The sequence below is a fragment of the Mytilus californianus genome, unplaced genomic scaffold, assembly GCF_021869535.1.
Source record: "Mytilus californianus isolate M0D057914Y unplaced genomic scaffold, xbMytCali1.0.p SCAF_6, whole genome shotgun sequence".
Taxonomy (NCBI): Eukaryota; Metazoa; Mollusca; class Bivalvia; order Mytilida; family Mytilidae; genus Mytilus; species Mytilus californianus.
In genome coordinates, this window is record NW_026262712.1 from 80,570,919 (window position 1) to 80,592,847 (window position 21,929).

At 32.8% G+C, this 21,929-nt stretch overlaps 2 protein-coding genes across 4 annotated transcripts; one reads left to right on the forward strand and one right to left on the reverse strand.

Moving 5' to 3' along the window:
- Positions 1 to 878: 878 nt before the first annotated feature.
- Positions 879 to 6,492, reverse strand: LOC127705314 (uncharacterized). The gene is made up of 2 exons (XM_052209631.1): positions 6,450 to 6,492; positions 879 to 3,085 (listed from the first exon to the last, which is right to left on the reverse strand). The coding sequence occupies exons 1-2, from the start codon at positions 6,456 to 6,458 to the stop codon at positions 1,202 to 1,204; spliced, it is 1,893 nt and encodes a 630-aa protein (XP_052065591.1). The 5' UTR covers positions 6,459 to 6,492; the 3' UTR covers positions 879 to 1,201.
- Positions 6,493 to 13,951: 7,459 nt separating this feature from the next.
- LOC127704453 (transmembrane protein 91-like) lies at positions 13,952 to 21,608 on the forward strand. Of its 3 annotated transcripts, none has more exons than XR_007983278.1 (4): positions 13,952 to 14,078; positions 18,273 to 18,649; positions 20,567 to 20,702; positions 21,404 to 21,608. XR_007983278.1 is itself a non-coding variant. In XM_052208540.1 (4 exons), the coding sequence occupies exons 1-4, from the start codon at positions 14,075 to 14,077 to the stop codon at positions 21,530 to 21,532; spliced, it is 627 nt and encodes a 208-aa protein (XP_052064500.1). In that variant the 5' UTR covers positions 13,952 to 14,074; the 3' UTR covers positions 21,533 to 21,608. The 3 variants fall into 3 exon arrangements, 2 of the variants coding, with proteins under 2 accessions (XP_052064500.1, XP_052064501.1); XM_052208540.1 differs by having other exon boundaries at positions 20,586 to 20,702; XM_052208541.1 differs by lacking the exon at positions 20,567 to 20,702.
- Positions 21,609 to 21,929: the final 321 nt, after the last annotated feature.

The following is a 21,929-nucleotide window of genomic DNA, read 5'->3' on the forward strand; positions in this document are numbered from 1 at the left end:
TATTACCAGGTTTGTACAAACATGAACAAGAAGACGGGTGCCACATGTGGAGCAGGATCTGCTTACCCTTCCAGGGCACCTGAGATCACCCCCAGTTTTTGGTGGGGTTCATGTTGCTCAGTCTTTAGTTTTCTATGTTGTGTTTTGTGTACTTTTGTTTGTTTGTTGGTCTTTTCCTTTTTTAGCCATGGCGTTGTCAGTTTATTTTTTGGACTTATGAGTTTGAATGTCCCTTTGGTATCTTTTGCCTCTCTAGGGTTGACCTATTATTGTAATTGAGAAACTAACTTATCACAAAATTTTACATTGATCAATAAATGTGCAAAAGGTCATGGTCAGATGCAATGTCTTGCCTGCTTCATGATTGATGTGAAGGTCTGTTATATGAAGGTTTTACTACAAGTATCACATAATCTTAACATTATCAATGACCAATGTAATTGAGGCCAAGGACAGATGAACTCTGCCAGTTAGACATGTACACCTAACAATCATACTATACAATGAACATAGCTGGGACTAATTCACAGAGCCTATTGCTTATAGTATCTGTGATACAAGAACTAATTACCAAAAATTGAACACTGACCAATGAACCATAACAGTAGGTCAAGGTCAGATGATCCCTGCAAGACAACATGTACACCATGCAATCATTCCATACACAATGACCATAGTTGACTTATTGCTTATAGTATCTGAGAAAAACACCTACATGTAACCATAAAAACTTAACATTGACCAATGAACCATGAAAATTGAGGTAAATGTCAGAGGAAACATGCCAGCTAGATATGTACACTTACAATTATTTCATATGAACCCTGCCAGACAGACATGTACACCTTACAACATGTACAAACGTAAAAATAGCATGTGTTACTTTTTATTTCTTTTTTCTTCTATTTCTTTTGTTCTAAATCTTTCAGAAACCCTTAGTTTTATGTACAAAATACATACACTAATTAGTAGTATAGATATTTTATTCACTTTCTCATATCTAATAAATAAATCTTCTCTGCTCTTCACTTTTAATGATATATGCAAAATTTTCAGATATGGTGTTCAGTTAAAGTCCTTAAGAGTTCTGTTGAATAAGCCAAGTACGAATACTGTACTTTGGGATACTGTTGAAAGCTCAGTGACTATGTCTGCAGCACAACATAGTAAGCCAGACCCAATAACTGTTCCTGGTAGTCTTTTAAATAAGTGAAAAGATTCTTTCATTCCTCACTTCATCGGAGCTTGATAATATTGCATCTATAACTAAATAATGCTCTTCCTCAAGACAATAATTTAAATATTTCAAATAATGTTGGTGACCTATGTTGACAACTGATAGATGCTTAAAACCACAGTTCCCCGTTAAAGTATAAAGGGTACTTCTGTGTGTAGCAATCAAGACAACTGCATGAAGAGATACTTCTTTTAATGTATTTTGGAACACTTCTAAAGCTTTGTGCATTGTAAGTCCTGTGTGAGAGAATCCTGTTGCAACTCGTACTAGAAACAAAGTTCCCTCATTCCTTTTTCTTTTAACTGGAACACTGCTACATGTTTCTTTGTTAATGCCACATTGTGAATGAGTATATGCAGTATACAGGAAATAACTGAAGCCAACCAGATTCTGAACAGATGGATAAACAAGCAATGTTTGATCTCTATTTTTTTTTATTTCTTCTTTCAGGAAAAGAGCTGTTCTGTGCACATTCCTTAGAGGTTTATCATACCTATCGGTACTTTCATCAGAATATTCTATCAGTTTATCTTGATCAGGTTTCAAACATTGTAAACCATGTCTCTGCTTTATAATCCCAATACACTGCTTAATCGCACATTCACCAGATGTTTCAAAACTGTTTGTATCCATGAAGACATTTCTATCAGGGACAAAAACAATGTTATTTTCTGTTTGAAATTTAACAAGCGCTGTCTCAAACTCTATTTGCATACCTCCATAAAAAATTATCCTACGAAATACATCTTTTGAAAAGTTATCAGTATGACTCATCACTTCTTTATAATTCAAAGGGACCTTTTCAATCCAAAATGAATGAAGAGAGGGTTGTAATTCACTTATAACTACATAAACATCACCTTCTTCAAGCTCAAGCTCAAATAATCTATAATTTTCCTTCAGAGCTTGCTTGGTTACCACATTAATTTGGACATCAAAAATATTTATTGGTATCTTAAATTCTTGTAAAGTAAAAATTGTGGTGGTAAACCCTTCATCACAATTCTTAATTAACTCCAGGAGGGTTTTTGTATCTAATATGAATCTTTCTTCCTGAGTATTTTTAACATCAAGGTTAAAAATAGCTATCTCTTCCCGTAATCTACATTTTGCTGAGTAAAGGACTGCTTCAGTTTTTAAATTGTGCAACATCATATCATCTAAAGTACTGTGCAATAGTTTTGGTGTTACAATTAATTGGTTTTTCAATTCATGATAAACCTTGTGACCTTCAAGAAACAATGATGAACCTTTATGACCTTCAAGAAACAGTGATAAACCCTTAGTTTGTACTGAAAGGGATCCAGTCCATATCTTCTTAAACTCATTCAAATCTATCTGAAGATTTTTACCGAAGTCAACACCAGTTGATGTATGTGCACAAGCTGTAAAACCAGACTCAATCAAAATGATTTGCGTATACTGAGTTACTTCTTCAATTTTCTTCACTAATGGCATATTAAATAATGTTACATGATCTACAACTAAACAATCACTACAAGTCACACTGTCTGCAAATAGCTTAAATTTTTCCAGGTTTTTATCGATTGCTTCAATTACGTTTAAGTCAATATAGTGAATGCCATTGTCCCCCTTTTTTCTACAACTAAGGACATAATATATTGCAGATGAAGACTTTCCAAGTCCTTCAATGCCAACTAATGTCTGCTTCTGACTGCTTGTCATCCTTGCTATTGTCATTTTTTCTACAAAGCGATCATGAAATTTAGTTTTGATAAAACATTTATTTCTAAAATTCTTGGCAAATACTTTGCCACAAAGGAGGTCTTCGTCTTTATCTGTTATCTGCAGAATTTCCTCTTCAAATACATCATTTAAGTCCATTGTCTACAATAAAAATGAAGACATTTTATATATATTCTCACATAGAAAAGTATATCTCCCTTAAACTTAGTATTATGGCCATTTTAGCTGAGTTGGTGACAACATATAATAGACTTAAAAATTCATAAGTGGTTCCGCGGAACCCTGTGTCTCGCCTACGATTGCTGCTATCAGTGTAAAAGTGTAATGTTGACTTAAAAAGTGAGTCCATTTATCAATAAAATACAGAATTTAAAAAAAAAATAAAACTTTTTCTTTAGATGCTATTTCTTGGTCCTGGAGATTAACTTCTGTCCAAAAAAAAATATTTAGTCAATCTATCTGAAAAATTCTGAAAATGAAAATATATTTTCAATACTTTTCATCAGACATTATCTCTTAATCATATAAAAGCTTCTGCTAAAGTTTCATAACATTCTATGAAGGTTTGCCAAAGTATCTGATGTGTAACAAACTTTAACCTCAGACTGTATCTACTTGTTAACTGTGAAATAAACTAAGTTCCTTTATCATTAAAATATGGAAAAATGAAAATAAATTTTTTTTCAAAATTTTGCTCAGGATACTGTATTTTGGACATCTTCAAGCTTCTGTCCAAAATTCATAAAATTCAATGAAGGTTTGACAAAGTTATTGATGACGGAAAAACTTTAACCTCAGACTGAATCTGAATGATAACTGTAAAAAAAACTTAGTCCATTTATCAGTAAAATACGGAAAAATGAAAATTAATATTTTCAAAATTTTGCTCTGGGTGCTGTATTTTGGTCATAAACAAGCTTCTGTCCAAATTTCATAAAATTCCACAAAGGTTTGACAAAGTTATTGATGACTGAAAAACTTTGACCTCAGACTGAATCTGAATGTTAACTGTAAAACTAAGTCCATTTATCAGTAAAATATGGAAAAATGAAAATAAATATTTTCAAAATTTTGCTCTTAAAACTGTATTTTGGTCATAAACAAGCTTCTGTCCAAATTTCATAAAATTCCAAGAAGGTTTGACAAAGTTATTGATGTCTCAAAAATCTTTAACCACAGACTGAACCTAAATGTTGATGCCACCGCCACTGATGACGACGGAATCTAGGATCGCTATGCCTTGCTTTCACGAAATAAATTTTGCAGGCTCGACAAAAAGTCACTTTGGTGATCTGAAGTGTTGGGTTGGTAAAAATAGTAAATATCCATGCAAATAGACCAAAAACAAACTTAATTTATGGCATTAAAATATCAAAATAACTATCTGGTCATACATTTCATGTAAATCAAAATCCCTTATTTTAATGTTTTTTTGAAGATCAAAGTCCATAACTTCAGAGCATCAAAAGTCAATTTCTCAAAAAATCTAATTTCTTTTCAACTTTTAGAAGTCTATTCATATCTATAAATTTACAGTTTACAAAATTTTGAATTTGAAATACTAAGGATTTTCTACCCCCAGGAATAGATTACCTGTATTTGGCAATACCTTTTAGAATTTTGAGTCCTGAATGCTCTTCAACTTCGTACTTTATTTGGCCTTTGAACTTTTTAAATTCAAGTGTCACTGAGTCTTTTGTAGACTAAACGAGCATCTGGCATACAAAATTATAAGCCTGGTATTATTGATGATTTTTTTGTATTGTAATGGTATTTTTTTTTATTATCTTTAAACCTAAAAGTTCACATTTGTTTTAAATATCAAGGCATTAATACATCTGGATGGTAAAGATCGAATAATAGCAATCAAAGCAATGTGAATCTCCTGACAGACTTGAAATTTGGCTTGTTACTTGTAACTTAAAAAAGGTTTACAGCAAAATCCATTTTTATAGGTAGAGATTCTTATAACATATTTCAAAATACATTTACATTTACAAAATTAACATGTGTTCCAAACTTTTTCTGAAACTCTAAAATAATGGTCATGTTTTAAGGCCACATTCTGTATGTGCCTGTCCCAAATCAGGAGCCTGTAATTCAGTGGATGTCATTTGTTGCTTTGTATCTTTTTGTTTTTTGTCCATTATTTTGTACATACATTAGTTTTCTTGTTTGAATTGTTTTACATTTGTCATTTATGGGTCTTTTATAGCTGACTATACTGTATGAGTTTTGCTCATTGTTGAAGGCCATACTGTGACCTGTAGTTGTTAATTTCTGTGTCATTTGGTCTCTAATGTGGAGAGTTGTCTCATTGGCAATCATACCACATCTTATATTTATATTTATAAAAAAAAATTGATTTTAACTTTGCCAATGTTAATGCTTCATTTTTCTAAAATAGGTTTCTCTGTGTATTGCATTTCAGTTGAAAAAATGATCAACTTACAGCCGATTTCAATGAGTGTATAGGCAAAGGTAATATCTTTGGTTAGCTTGCTTGCTAGCTGAACCGTGAAGTCATTGTTAGGTTAGGTAAACTATCCTCCTTTAATAGTAGACTAGTCCGACAGATGACCAATCTATCTGTCTGTAGGACTAGGCTACTTCGAACGGAGGGTAATATACCTTACCTAACAATGACTTCACAGTTCAGCTAGCAAGCAAACTAACCAAAGATATTACCTTTAGCTACACACTCATTGAAATCGGCTGTAAATCATATATTTGATTTTTATTTTCATTCATTATGATATCATACATTCCAACAATTATTCAAAATAACTAAATATTTAATCATCAATAATCATTAAAAAAACAATTTTTATTATACATTTAAAAATTCCGGAATTTTTATTCATGAAAACATGAATATTTTATTTAAGGAATGACTGTCTATGAAGAAATAACATCAAAAATGTGGTGCACACTGAATAACCAGCGTAGCGGGTTATTTTAAAGTGTGCACCACATTTTTTATGTTATTTCGAATAGACAGAAAAAAAATATTACAGTCATCTCTTATAATTTAATTCTAAATTCCATTTTAAACTGGAGTAAACCATGAAAAAACGTTGATGACGTCATGGTCACATGACACAATTATGTCTATGAGCTGATAAATAAAACAACGTCAGCCAATCAGAAGACGCGTTACATCCAAAATTAAATTATATACATACAAAAAAAAACATCTAATAATTCAAACGGTATTATTTCCATAAAAATATGGTGCGAACGGACCCAGGGGGCGAACGTGTAGGGTGCGAACGTTTAATGGGAGAGAACGGACCCGATACCAATTTTTTTCACAATAACAGGTCAATTTTAAGAAAAAAGATAACAGATAAGTTAATAAGTCAATTACAGCAGGAACATATATATTAGATATACTGTTCCCAGATTACAGTTAACAGCACATATACTTTGACAGGACGAAATAATTACAATTGACCTGAGTTTGCAAGGCATGCTATGCTTACTGTACGCATGCAGTATTTACCTGGTGCATTTCTCGAGGTTTGAAAAGAAGCTATATAGATCTAATTCACTTTCAAATTATTACTGCAGGTAGTTTCGTACCTTCATTCATTTTTGAGCAGTTTCGTACCTTTTACAGAGTTACATTTCGTACCTTATGTTTATTTTTTATTTTTTTTATTTTAAACATATTTATTTATAGTGGATTGGGAAACAAGTTTTTGCAACTTATATTAAATTAAATTTTAATCCCTTTCCACTTTGCGGGTGCAAGTGCTGCCTTGTAGCGGCATTAGCCTACTCTTTTTCGAAATCTACAAGGGTGTCTTTTACGTGCAAGAGATATATGGATCTCTCTTAACACGGGTCAGTCATTTATCGTTATGTTAGATCTAACTTTCTATTGTGTAGAGCTATTATGATCTATTATATGCTATAAGAACTGTCATGCTTTTAAAACTTTAAATCCAGGCTCAAAAATAAGTCCTAGAAATGATTTAATATCTGCTTTTGAGCAAGTCGAACTTTTTTGTGAATATTGAGTCAAAAGTTTTATCAAATTTGATATACTGACACCCTTATAAATTATTTCATTTCTCAAAGCCTTTGTGTGCAATGAACAGTTTCGTATAAAATTTTAGGGTCAAGGAAAATTGACTGAAAAGTAGTTTGTATTTTATTTACTGTAGCTCTTTCGGGAGCTGGTGAATCGACCATGAAATGAGAAAATTTCATAAGACAAGGTAGATAAAATGCTTTGAAATTCGCACAATTTTGTAACCGTAATGTATGGGTAACATGTCTACATGGGAAAACACATACTAGTTGTACTTGATTCTAGGTTTTACATGATTGGAGAGAGCAAATTTTCTTTTTTCATTTTCTTTGGGTAAAACGTTATTATTATGGAAAACTTACTCTTTAATTTTGTTTCATTGAGTAATATTTAGCTCCAAACGATCCATGATTCTGTAATGAGGAGTACCCAAATTGCATCCATGATTAAATTCACATCCTTAAAAATCGAATAACAGATGTTTTGTTTTATTTCTTCAAATATTTAGAACATGTTGACATTAGTCCATGCTTATTATTCATTTTTTAAGAAATGGAAGCTTTTAACATAATTTTTTTGCTCATTTTTAAAAGATGACTTTTTGTTGACGTCGCATGGCGACGTTTCCGTAGATTTTACTTTTTCCAGTTAACAATACGTCATCTGTTGATAAATACTGTCAACGTTTTGTGTATATTTAAATATATTTACCTATGTTGAAAGAGGTGCATAATGTAAAATCATAAAAAAAAATTGTTTAGTCTCTAAAAAAAACTCGTAAGGTTTCCGCTGCTATATTTGCTAAATAGTTGCAATTTGGGTACTGTGACTTTATATATCATGGACCTTTTACCTTTAGAATCCTTCTCATCGTGTTGGTCTAGAACGAGCGTGGTATATTCAGGGCAGATTAACATATCGCGCAAAATTCCATATTATTAACCCTTCAATATATGCCAAAAGCCGAAAGCCGATCTATCGGCTTTTAACGATTCCTTCTGATTGCCGAGTTTATGAGCTTCGGTCCTCGCTTGGAAGTTGTCCAGAACCAGTACAACCACACAATGTTCATGGTGATGTTCCAGGAGTAAAAAATATGCCACCAAGAAATTCACTACCTATTGCCTATTTTTATCTAATGTTCTCCATAAACGTTCTAAAAAGAATAACAAGAGAAACAAACAGGTAACTTGCAACAGTTTGGACTACATATTTTGTTTCTCTGTAAATATTTCATAACTTAATGTCTTTTTATATTTATTTTCAAAGCTTCGCGTAAAAAATCGCTGTACAAACAGTTATTTACAAACCAATAGCAAAACCCCAGGTGAACGTTTTGAACACTGCTGAACATAGAACGTCAGCTCTTTTATTTTATGTGTTTAACACATGCCATACTCATAACCGTCTTCATTTAGTTAACAATAAAACCACCCCGCAAAGAAACAGCGAGTTTTCCGACCCGTCCGCATGGTTCAAGCCGATAGTCGAACATGCTAATATGGTTTTTAAGCGGCATCTTACCCCAAAACGAGAACTTTCAATTGATGAATCTTTAATAGGTACTAAAGCAAGAACTGTCATGACTCAATACATACCATCGAAGAGTAGCAAGTTTGGTATTAAGCTTTGGATGTTGGTAGAGGCTGCCACAGGATATATTATCCATTTTCTACCGTATAGGGAAAAACGGTATGATCCTATCCCAAATAATGAGACGCAAGTTCAAATTATTGAGATCCGCCGGTCTCTTAGGTAAATGGTATCATGTCTTTTGTGATAATTTTTTTACTTCGATATCACTTGCTAGTCGTTTGTATACTACAAACACCTATCTAACTGGTACCATCCGTAAAAATAGACATTTACCCAGATTAATCAAAGAGGCAAACCCTAAAGCTAATCAGTCTGACTGTGTTCGCCAGACGAAGTCCGCTATTATGTTGTGCATTTCGAGAGAGACCAAATAGAAAAGTTGTACGTTTTGTGTCTACACTTCATAACGGTATACACAACCAAAATGAAAAACCAAGCCTTGCTATTAGCTATAATCAAAAAATGGGGGAAATTGATTTTAACGATATATGATGTGTGGTATATATGAAGATAAAAGGAAAACAAAAACCATGTGAAAAAGAGTCGCTATTAATATGTTTCACAGGATGCTTCTCAATGCCTATATAGTGTATAAATATTATACTGACGAAAACCAGCAAATATCACGATATATGAATTCATTGTGTATCATTGAATCGCTTGCAAATGAACATAGACAACACCGTGATCGTGGTGGCTTAGAGAGAATTGAAAATGCAATGCCCAATGTTACCTTACATCTAGGTTACCTGGTAAACGCGAAAAAAAACTGTGTCGTCTGTTCGACTGTTAAAGGCCGTAAACGATCCAAAACTGTTTGCTTGAGGTGTGGAAAATGAGTCCACGGACTATGTGTACATCGGCACCGTTGTCAAATTGAACTTTAAATGCATGCATATTATTAAACGATATACATGTATATATTTCAGGATAATGTGTTTACCTTTAAGTTATTTATTAATTGTTACTTACTTGTTGTTTCATTAAAAATCGAAATATTTTTGTATCAAGTTGCCTTAGTTTACCGAACATGTGCTAGGTCTTTATTCTTATAAGTTTTTAGTTTCTGTGTGGTCATTTTCTTGTGTACGATTTGTCCGAACTGATATTCAATACTATAAAGTATTGTTCTACAATATTGCTACTTTAACGTTGTTATAAAGTTTTGCATCGAAGATCATCTGCAATACAAAACTTAAATTTGTATCTGACAGAAAATATGATTTCGTTTTTTTTAAATGTTTTAATGGAAAACGTTTAAACAAAATACCGAACTGCAAGGTAAATTCAAAAAGGGGGAAGTCCATAAGACCTAAAAAAAAATCATACACTCTACTACACCAACCAACGGAACGAATGGAAAAAAACTGTATTCCTTAGTACAGAAAATGATGGGTTTAATCAGGTTTTATAGCTAGCTAAATCATGGCCTACAAGCAAAACATTTATATATATAGAAACTGATCAAATTGAGCAAAATACATTCAATCTTGAAATTTTGTTAAATAAGTTAAAAGGGGTCATTATTCTATTATTGCAGTGGAATTTTGACAGTTTTATAAAAGCACTAGAATACAAAACAGAAAGCGTTTATGAAAATATAATTATAAAGCATAAACCTACCAGGTGAACCACCATATCCTGATATTCTTAGCATATATTTGCTGTTCTCATCATCGATTGCAAATTGAGAATAATTTGCATGTCCATGCTGCTTTGATGATGAAATCATAAAAATACTTAATTTAAGGTGACCGTTCAATGAAATAGCATGAATATTTTCATTATCTGTAAATAGAATTAATCGTTCAAATCTTATATTTTATCCCTGGCTATCAAGAATAAAATATTACTGATGTGACAAATGGTTATTTTTTTTCTGCAGTTTAAGTTGAGCCGTCCGATTTAAATAAGATAAGTATCGATGTCTTGCTATTAATCTAGTTATACTTTACGTAGTAAACTTTCTGATGGTTTGTCAATATGTCCTTTCCCCGGAGTTGAATGGTTGCAGTGTGGTCAAATTTATCTACACTTATCACTAAACTGTCAATACTGAGATAGCCACAAACTATTTTCCTGTATTTTCAGTCAGTTCAATTAACGGCCTATTTTATAACCAAAAAAATTATGAAAATCAAATATGACAGACGTGAACCACTGACAACCACTGAACTACAGGCTCCTGCCTTGGGGCAGGCACATAAAGAATGTGACATGGTTAACATTTTTATGAGCACTCAACCCTCCCTAATCTGGGACATTGGGGTTACAGCACAACATAAGAACACACTATAAAAACCAGTTGAAAAAGGCTTGACTCATCAGATCGATACAAACAAAAACATAAAAAAAAACACAGACAGTGCGTTATACAAATTATTTGAATACGTACTTGATTCCGTAATATCTTCGAATTAGATAGCAGACAGCATTCACTTCGAAAACTGTGTATCGCTCAACTCTTAATACCATCTCCTGTGAGAGGGTAATACATATATAATTTTAGTGACTAGAACATTTTATACGTTGACGAAATGATCAAATTCTCAGAACATATACCACTGGATCTAACAGTGAATTCAGGAAAAGTCACAAATCAGAAATTGCCAAAGCTCCGATAAGTTTTTCATTCAAGAGATTTCAGATAATTGCAAAACCAAGTATAATTTAGGCATCATTGACATACGCAAATTTAATATGAGTATCCCTACTGTAATCACTGTTTTTAAAAGTCCAATATTTGAGAATGATTTCGGCATTGAAGAAGACTGACCAGTGGTGTTTGGTTCAGTACTGACCGAATGTGTGTCCAATTGAATAGGTGTTATCCCGGAAGCATGGTTAGTTCTTCGAATGGCTTGTTGCCTGCTAGATACTGTTTGCACCGACAAACCAACGAAGTTAAATTGAGGTTCGACTGGAGGACTGTCCGATTGTATAGGTGTAACATGTGTGGAATGGTTACCTCTTCGATTGACTTGTTCCATTCGTACTCTATTAGTCTCGATGGTTGGACTTGTACGCAGCCAAGATCTGTATATGCGAACTACAACTCCTATATATATATATAATAATGATTGCAGAAACCAATGTTAAATATGTTGACTGAAATAGACTTAGCGCGAGTAATCTGTTCTGTCCTGTCCTAAGAATGAATGCAGAAAACATGCCGACTCTGACCAAACATTTCCAAAAACATAACAGCATGAACAGAAAATAAAACAAACGACAAAGGAGACAACGTAAATTCCAATTGTCATAGCAACGACTGATATCTTACGAAAAGGATTTTGTACAGTTGGAAATGTGGCTATTAAACGTTCAATGCAAATCCAAAGATTTTGAATTATTGAAAAGAGAAATGTCGAATCAACCATTGATATTCCGATGTAACAGAATGGTGGCGAATTTTTTAATGTCAATCTCATATAAATAATTTTAATACTCAATGCTGCACACACCAATCCTGTTGCTGAATCGCTAACACTCAAACATATTGTCAGCATATTGATTCGCTTCTCTTTAATTTTCTTATCCTTGTACAGTATAACCAGACAACAAATGTTTAATACCGAAATAGATAAAGCCACATTAAATAGTGATATATGGAATTCAATTTGACGTTAAGTACTTGTTGATTCGGATGCGTTCATGGTTGTATTCGTGTATAGAAGTCTAATGATCGCTAGTATTAAACGAAATAATATCTGTCACCATAACAATCAAGACATTTGTTGATCACTGTCATATCATATAAGCTTTGAAAAAGAACCCGTATGTTGCTTGTTGATTCGAATGCGTTCGTGGTTGTATTCGTGTATAGAAGTCTGATGGATGTTAATATTAAAAGAAATAATAACACCTTTCATCATAAAAATCAAGATATTTGTAGATCACTGTCATACGTGTAATACATAAGCTTTGAAACAAAATCTGCTTTTATTTTCAAAACTGTATTAATTGATTATAAATGTATACGGCTTACTTTGATAGATTCAAATGTGTTTTGATGAAGATCGAATTACAATTAAAAAGTTAGAACTGTAGTCATAAGTATGATGTTATGGTCTACCTATGATGTTTTTGCATCCTTTGATATAAGAGGGTCTGGATGGGGGACCCTCAATTCTACATTCGTTAACTTTTTAAGCAATGATTTATCTCTATTCTTTATATATTTTATATATTTATGCAGAGTATTTATCCATCCCTCATCCCTAACAACAAAAAGGACATTGAGTATAGATCTGAGAGTACTCATAGTTACTGACAGCTAGTTCAAAGCCAATAACAACTAATAAAAAAAAACATGTATCTAAGACCAAACTGTCAATCAGTTCACATTATAACTGGTCAACTGAAGATGTCGGCTTTGATGCATTATTTATAGATATTATATTGCTGATAATGTTTTTGCTATTTAAAGTTTCTATCTATCTATTATAGTTTTCAAAATAATAGGCAAAATTTAAAAAAAATGGTAAAACTTGTCATTCAAGGAAATTAACTTCAATAAGGTGCTGACTGACGATTCCGATCATGTTGATTTATTTGTAAATCTGGTCTTGTTGATCAGTTTTAATATTAAAAGTTTCTGTCTATCTTTTATAATTTTCAAGATAATTTAAGGGAAATAACTCCTATAAAAAGTCGTCAGATAGTTGTGGTATATACATATAGAAATATCATGAGGTAGATCTCACCATTTTGAACATTTCTGACCATGTCAGATTTTCTCTACCTATAGCAGTTTTCAAGATAATAGTCAATATTGCATTTTACCCGTATGACGGCCATGTTTTACGGCCAGCGAGGTAATCAGATCAATTTGTTTAAACTAGATACCCAAGTAATGACTGTGGCCAAGTTTGGTTAAATTTGGCCCGGTAGTTTCAGAGGAGATGATCTTTGTAAAAGGTAACAGAAGACAGACGACGGACGTTTAGTCTTTAAGCCAGGTGAGTTAAAAATTTCGAATTAACTATTGGATCTATTTTGAAAAAATATCATTTTAACATGAACAATTTACAACAATTCGAAAGGGTGCATCATAAAAATAAATATTTGGTTCAAAATACAGTTTGTCAAATTTGATCAAAATTCACAAAAAGGAATATGTTCACAACGATCTTGTCAGAATATACCGATTTATTACAGGACAATCGGTCTTCTTTGTTCCCGTATTGTAATCATTGATGTTTTAATTTTCTAATAAAATTATCAAGTGCTCAAGGTAAAATATCTTAGGTGTGTTATATAATTTCATTCTCTGAAGTTAAAACACGGAAGTTACGAAAAAAGCCTTAGAATTTAGAGGGATAGGTTAGTATTAAAGCCTATTGAAAACAAACCATTAACAGAAAATATCACAAATTCGGGTCAGGAGGGTGAAAAAAAGAATAATATGTAATTTTATATTTTACCGCCAGAGAAGGATATATCTGTTTACCCCCTCAACTTTTTGACTGGCTTGACGTACAAATGTTGGTATAATGGGTAAGTATTTTTCTAATGATTTGTCAACAGTGATATATGTGGTAAGTGTGACAATTTTTATACTTCATCAGCTGCTCTCTTTCTTTTTACGATAGATCTTGATGCAAACGAGAGAAAACAGGTAATAGGCCGACTTAAGCATGTTTATATGAGATTTCACCATTTTATTTATTCATATTGCCGAATAGATAATTTTTTTCTTCAAAATTACTAATCTTGTCTAATTCGTCTATGAACAAACCCAAATTGTTGGGATATTCTACAATATGTAGATGTCTAAAACGAGTAAGCTAATCACCTTTCCCTAATTGTTTAAATCTGAGTTCGTTGTTGAAATAATATTAAAAGGTGAATTGATCCAGCAATTCTAAACCAAAATTTCTAAACTAAAGCATATACCGTTTACATTTAGAAAGCTTTAAATCCGATAAAATTTTTACTTTAAGTGATTTGCATATCTTCAAATACTTAAATGGGACTGGTCCGTTAGAACTTTCCCCATAGCTTTACACTTCGGTCGATGTTGCCGAAACTTCTTTTGGAACTTATTCATGCCCGATACACATGCATAGGATACTAGGGTTCTAAGAAAATTGAAATATTGATAAAAAAAACACTACATAACTGTTATTCCTGTTTAAATGCCCGCAAAAAGAAATAACACATTAAAGCTTAGAAAAATGTATAAATTTATAATAAAATAAAATTCCGAGAAATTCCCCATGAATGATCATGGTGCTTTTATGTCATGTCGACATACAAGTTAAACTTTCAAGCTGGAGGTTATTCCGTTATTGGTACGAATGAAATTCGAATAATAACTCATTAAAATTGAGTTTCTGAGGTAGATGTTGTTTCATTATCGATTTCATTGCATTATTCGAACATTTATGAATTCCAGCCAGTCAATATAGTGGCTCAATCTGTAGTTAAATGTCAATTGTGCAGTTGATGTGTTCACTGGGTCGATGACACACAAACTTCACATAAAAGTCCGAATGACTTTTATTCAGTTTGTGAAGTAATCGCTCCAGCTTGCATACTAATAGATTGTAGAATGTGTTTTATCTTATAATCAGTAAACTAACCCTCGCAAAAAAAGTTGCAAGACGATATCCCTGGCATATAAATATTGCATAAAATATCACTGTAAAAAGTCCAACAACTCTGGAATATCGGATCATAAAATTTTCGATATCGAAAGCGAGTCCACATTCACCAATACAAGCACCAGTGTAAAGTTTGTTGTTTTTGATCCAAGCATACTAGAGTATAAATATGGAGGTTAGAGTCCAATAACTCTGTAAAAACAAGCAAAAAAAAATTCAACATAAAAATGTACCTTAATTGTACTAATACCAATGACTGTTTAAAGTTTTAAGTAAATCTAAACCAATTCTAATCAATGCGAATTACAGCATAAAGTTTTGAGCAAATGATTTTAAGCATACTCTTGTAAGTGTACAATACGTGGAAAATCGCATTTAACCTGACGGTTAATGTCTTCTAACTCTGAACCAAAAATATATGAAAATCGAGCTTTCTTTGATCAATCCAAACAACAACATACAGTTTTAGGTAAATAAATCAAATCAAACTCGAATTAGAGTGTGATATGTGAATAAAATCATTTAATTCACGATTAAAGTCTCGTAACCATAAAGCGGTTAACAAAAACAATTCCAGAATTGAAAAGAAGCTTTCCTTCGCCAATTGAAATGATGTGTAGTAATTGAATTTCAATTGGGTATGGTACATTTGAGTTATCGTTCGATCTGTTGACATACTGACGGACGGACGGACTACGACATATTTGCATAAATCTATTCAATGAAGGACTATGAAAAATCTAACATTTATTGGTGACTGGTGATTTTATACCAGATTTTTCTTTTTAAAGTAAATCGAACGTTTACAAATTGACAAGATTTTTTTTTCAATCATACAAAAAATTTCCACCAAGTCTCTATAGATATGTCTTGTGTTAGTCATTATCTAAGATCTTTTAAACGAATAATGGCCAAACCAGTCAACTATTAATTTTGTTTTTGTATCTTCATTGTATATCTTGTCAGTTTATTATTTGTTCTGTTTACAGTTTTTCTCTATCGGAAATACGTTACACTATAATTGACAAGTAAAAGAAGTAGTTTATCTATGTTCTAATCTCACAAAGCGACAAAGAAGACAATTTTAATGTGCGTATTGTTATGCGTTTACTTTTCTACATTGGCTAGAGGTATAGGGGGAGGGTTGAGATCTCATAAACATGTTTAACCCCGCCGCATTTTTGCGCCTGTTCCAAGTCAGGAGCCTCTAGCCTTTGGTAGTCTTGTATTATTTTTAATTTTAGTTTCTTGTGTACAATTTGGAGTTTAGTATGGCGTTCATTATCACTGAACTAGTATATATATTTGTTTAGGGGCCAGCTGAAGGACGCCTCCGGGTGCGGGAATTTCTCGCTGCATTGAAGACCTGTTGGTGACCTTCTGCTGTTGTCTGTTCTATGGTCGGGTTGTTGTCTCTTTGACACATTCCCCATTTTCATTCTCAATTTTATTTTAAATCAAGGTAAAACGGAGGAAATCGCTTAAACTCCATCAGGGGCGAGACCTGGTACGTCGAAAGCGTAAGTCATTAATGCTATGCATGCATCAAACGGTTGATACAAAAAAGTAGTCTAAGGAAAGAACTTTTATAAGGAACCAGTCAATCATTAAATCAAAAAGACATTTGTGTACATCTTGGATGGCTTTTAATTTATACGGTTAACCCTATGTGGGACCACTTTTCACTTTTTTTGCTTGCCTTAATTTTTTTGGAATCGGATGTGCTACATTTATAGAACGTGACAAAAGTTGACTCTTTGTTGCTAGGTTAGTGTCAGTTTGACGTCTACCGAAAACTGTTATTTGTTTGGCTATCTTTACCTTCATGATGATGATGAAATTGTCAAACAATCGTCATTTATGGGAAATAACTGCTTTAAGGAAACAGCTGATATTTTTCAGTCATATTTTGGCCTTTTTGGAGATCTGTATTGTGGATAATTTTGCTGTTATTGTTTTATCTAACAAATAACGTTGTGAAGGTAATATTATAAAACGCGGAAATAGGTCAGATATCTTTATTTCAGGTCAGCAACCTTATTAGGAGACATTTGATGATCTCAGTCATATAATCTATTTGCATATCTTTGTATTTTTGGCCATCTATTGTGGTTTAATAAATAGTGCTTATATTGGTAAAAATTTTCATTTACGGCAAATAACTACTAAAATGGGACAATTTATAGTTTTGAATCATTACAATTGATTAAAATCTATTTTTTCTGATAATTTTTACACTTTACAGCTATCAATAATAGTTTTATGATACAATACAAAAAAAACAAAACACAAAAACCCGTAAAATCCTCATTTGATGACCGTAACTCCTATAAGAAGTCAATATATTGTTCCATTAAGCATTCTTGCAAATCTTGTTCCTGAAAGTTTTTGCTGTTAAGATATCTTCTAAGGATTTAATATATATAAGATAACAGATAAAAAATGCTTTTAGCCAAAATATTGTTTGCATGATAAAATACTCAGGACTCTTTTAATAGGTCATTTCAGAATTCGAAGGCCAAAGTTTATAGCCTAGATAAGGGAATGGTGAGATTTGTGCGCACGTTTAACCTAACTAACACCACCACATTATGTGCCTTTCTCGTATATATCTGTAACCAAGTGCCATGAATAATTCAAAAAGACTTAAAAGAGTGGGGAGAAACTCGGTGGCCAAGTGATCTAAGTAGTTCATCTACAATTAACACTAGCATGTCAACACTGAGGTAATGAGGTCGAACTCCGCTCGTGGAAGGTTTGTTCGACTCCGATATTAATTGACTAGGATTGCAAGTTTTATTAGCATTAGCTGGTAGTTCTCTCCACTAATACAAACTGGCCGCCATAATAAAGTCAAGGTTGCTGAAAGGGGAAGTAATTACCAATAATCAATCAACCAGTCAATCATGAGTGGTGTTAATGAAAACTAAAATGTATGTAAAATATGTTTATTATGATTCTAAAATATTTCTGTAAAATTACTTTACGATTTTGTAGCTTAATTTTACTTGTCCCTTTTTATACCCTTTATAATCCTTTTGATGAGTAAGATCCTTGTATGTAATTATAGTTTTAATTTTTGCAGCGGAGTGTTCAACCTACAGTCAAATTCCACTGAAAGAACATCGGTCCCAGCCATATCCACCAGCCGAAGTCCAGCCAGATGAACCTGATAAATCATCAATATATCACGAAGAAGATGGCGATAAACAACCGTCACATACTTTACTGGAAAATCAACAGTTTGCCAGACCTGAATCTTCTTCTGCCAACAACATAGTTACATCAATGGTAAATCCTGAAGTAGATACACCACCTCCATATACTTCAGTTGAGCATATATGTGTTGCAACAGATGTTTTGCCAACAAACAAAAGCGTTCCAGTTTTGGTAGATAAACCAACGTCATCAGCTTCTTTCGTTCCATATGAACCTGAGTATCAAAGGATTTCTGCTACCAAGGTTAGTGAATTGTACATAAGAGGGTTGATAGGGGTAAGTGTACATTGGAATCAGGGGACTTGAAGCGGGAGTCAGGGGGGAAGTGCGATTCAGACGATAGGAACCGGCCGAAGAAGAGGGGGGTTGAGTGAAAAAGGGATATGCTGGAAAATCTTTTTGACCGATTTTTGTCTGGGAATAAGGGTGAGGGAAGTGGAAGTAGAGGGAAGGAAATGGTAGTAGGAGGAAGAAAGCGTGACTTAGGGTGAAAATCAGTGACCCCTGTCCCCCTCATATAAAATAGATATAGATGAGTATAATGTCACGAATCCACTAAAGCAAATATTGTATAGTATAAAAAGTCATCTCAGGTTTTAAACGACGTTTGTTTTGTTCGATATAAAGTTTTTTTCTGGTGTTTACTGGTAAGTTATTTTTTAATATATCTTCAATGGTATTGTATGATTTTTTACTTATAAATTCATGGTAAAGCATAAAGGGTTTTCAAACTACATCTCAAAAGAAGTGTAATTTTAAAGAACTAGAAAAATTTATGCACATCTGAAATGGTTTCAAATCCTAAGTTAATAATTTATAAGTTTACTTAATCATGTTCAGCACTGATAATTAATTATGATATTGTCCGTCCTTGTTTCTGTTCTGTCTGCTTAATGAGTTTAATTTCAATTTGCATAGTCAATTGATATCCATACACATGTACACGTTGGTTTCTGTGCCGCTTATCATGTAAGAACTCGCACTTGTCTTTTTCAATAAAACTAAAAAAGGAGGACTTAAAAGAGGCGGATGATACCAATCGTACAATCAAAATTTACGTCGGAAAAAAATCAGACAACACCATGGCAAAAAACGGAATACGACGGAAGGATCACTAAAAACCTACAAAACATGACATAGAAAAACTAAAGACAGTTTTTTCGTATTTTGGGCTGCTACACAAATGTCCCAGGTTAGGAGCAGGGTTGAGAGCTTACAAGAATTTGTAATCCCACCACATTCTACATGTGTCTGTCCTAAGTCAGGAGCCTGTTATTTAGTGGTTGTGGTTGGTCGCCGTCTGTCATGTTTTTTGGACTTTCCTTTTTAAATTTTCCTCGGAGTTCAGTATTTTTGTAATTTTACTTTTTGTAGATAATAGTCTCGTTTGCAATCATACCACATATCCTTATTTTATACTAAAAACACAAACACCTACAAATCTTAGACTGATTGCCGGTGTTGGCCCTGTTCCACATGTAACACCCGTCGTGTTGCTCAGTAGTAGCACAAAATTCGTGATAAGTCTCATTCGGTGATGTCAAAATCCAGGAAAAAAGGACTGCAATGTGGGTACGACTTTTGGAATATAACCGTGGACATCTGTGACACAGATATTCCCCTTATTTTGGTGTCTGGAAACGTTTGAAACAATGACTTTAACTTGTCTGTCTTCTTAAATTCGGCACTTTTGATGTCTTTTATCTGCTTTGTAATAACATAAAGAGGACGATGAAAATCTGCCTTCTTTATAAATATACCTAAACATCACATAAATCAAAAGAACGATATATAGCTGGACGGTCAGGATTTTCGACTTAACATCGTTTTTACCAACATTCTTTTTGAATTAAAACATGGCCTTTAGAAATGTTGTAATGAGGTATATTCAGCCAGTATTGTCAATACGATATGGATTCTTCAAAATTCTAAAGATCTAATACAAAATCCTATTCACAATCTTTACGATTTTGCAGTAATATAAAAACTTTCGATTTTTCTACGCGTTTTACTACTATTCCCCTTTCAATTGAAAAGTATATTACATTGTCTTATTAAACAGAGCATGTTTGACAAATATTGCAATCGTAGATACAAAGTCCTTTTTGGAATTTATGCGATTTCTTAAGTTTTATTTTGTTTATCTTATATCTTCTACAGCAGATTTTGATTTTTTTAGACACAGAGGAAGGATGAATCTCCACCAGAAGATTTCAATTATCTTTGTCTAGCCATTTTTGTATGTCTTTGTTGCTTCTTGCCATCAGGTTTGCTTGCCATCTCTTATGCCAGAAAAGTAAGTGTTGAATGATTGACGTATGATCATTTAGAATTAAAGAATCTAGGATGAAAAAAAAGTATTTTATTGTATGGTTGTTAAACAATAGATTATCCATTTTACTCACATATAGCTTTCAACCATTAATTCGTTTTATGATTTGTGTTCATTGAATAATGTAAATTCAATGAAAACTGAGAAAAGATGACCAAAAGTTATTTTAATCAGTTCCTTTCTTACGATTTCCTCCTGATTGCGTTCTATTCATAAACTAAATATTTAAAATTTGAAATTTAGAGTGCAGACAAGGTAACATGTTACGATTAAAACGAAAAAGAACCTTGTAATCGTTTTAGCTGTTTTCAATTTCTCTATATTGACTATATTATCAACCAAAACACAAAAAAGGGGTAAATATTATTATTGCAGGGCACTAACTACACTTAGAAGATCACCAAAGATTTCCGTCTATTGACATGTTTGTTCCTCCTTTCTATCTGATTTTCTTTATCTTAAGGTTTCTCTCTATATTTTGTTGTGTTCTAGACAATAGATAAATGGTTAAAAAGAATGTCATATAAGAGCACTAACTCCTGTCAGGAGTCAATTGATTATTTATGGTAATTCAATTATTGATAGATCTTGTCTTGCTCGTCATTGTTGCTTTTACACGTTTTCTCACTAACTACAAACTGCATTAATCTTTTTTGTTTTTGTAGGCATCCAAAGCAAGAGCACGAGGTGATTATGATACAGCAAGAACATATAATCGTTGGACCTTGACTTGGATAGTTTCATCGTGTATTTGTGGAATAATTTCAGTCATCTTTTATCTATCCAAAAAGTAAAAACACATAAAATATCCTGAGATAGCTGCTCTTATAATGCAGATACCTCTTTCTGTAATAAAACCAAGCTCAATTAGATTTTTGTCAGTATCACTACCTTACGTATACGTTGTATGTTGCCATCTAGATGTCTTTTGTATGCTTTTTTATAGAGTTGCTGTCTCATTGTCGTATACTCTACGTCTGTTTTACTTCATATTAATTTTTCTACTTTTTGCACCGAGGTAAAGCTCGTAGTTGACAACATTCAGTATGTATTTGGTTCTTAAATTGATGAATTGTAAAATTTATGAAACCTTTTATATTTCCTTTTATGTCTGCATCGTATATATGTTCAACAACACATATTGTTTTTCACCTATCTGTCAAACAAGACCAATACCGGATCCGGACATGC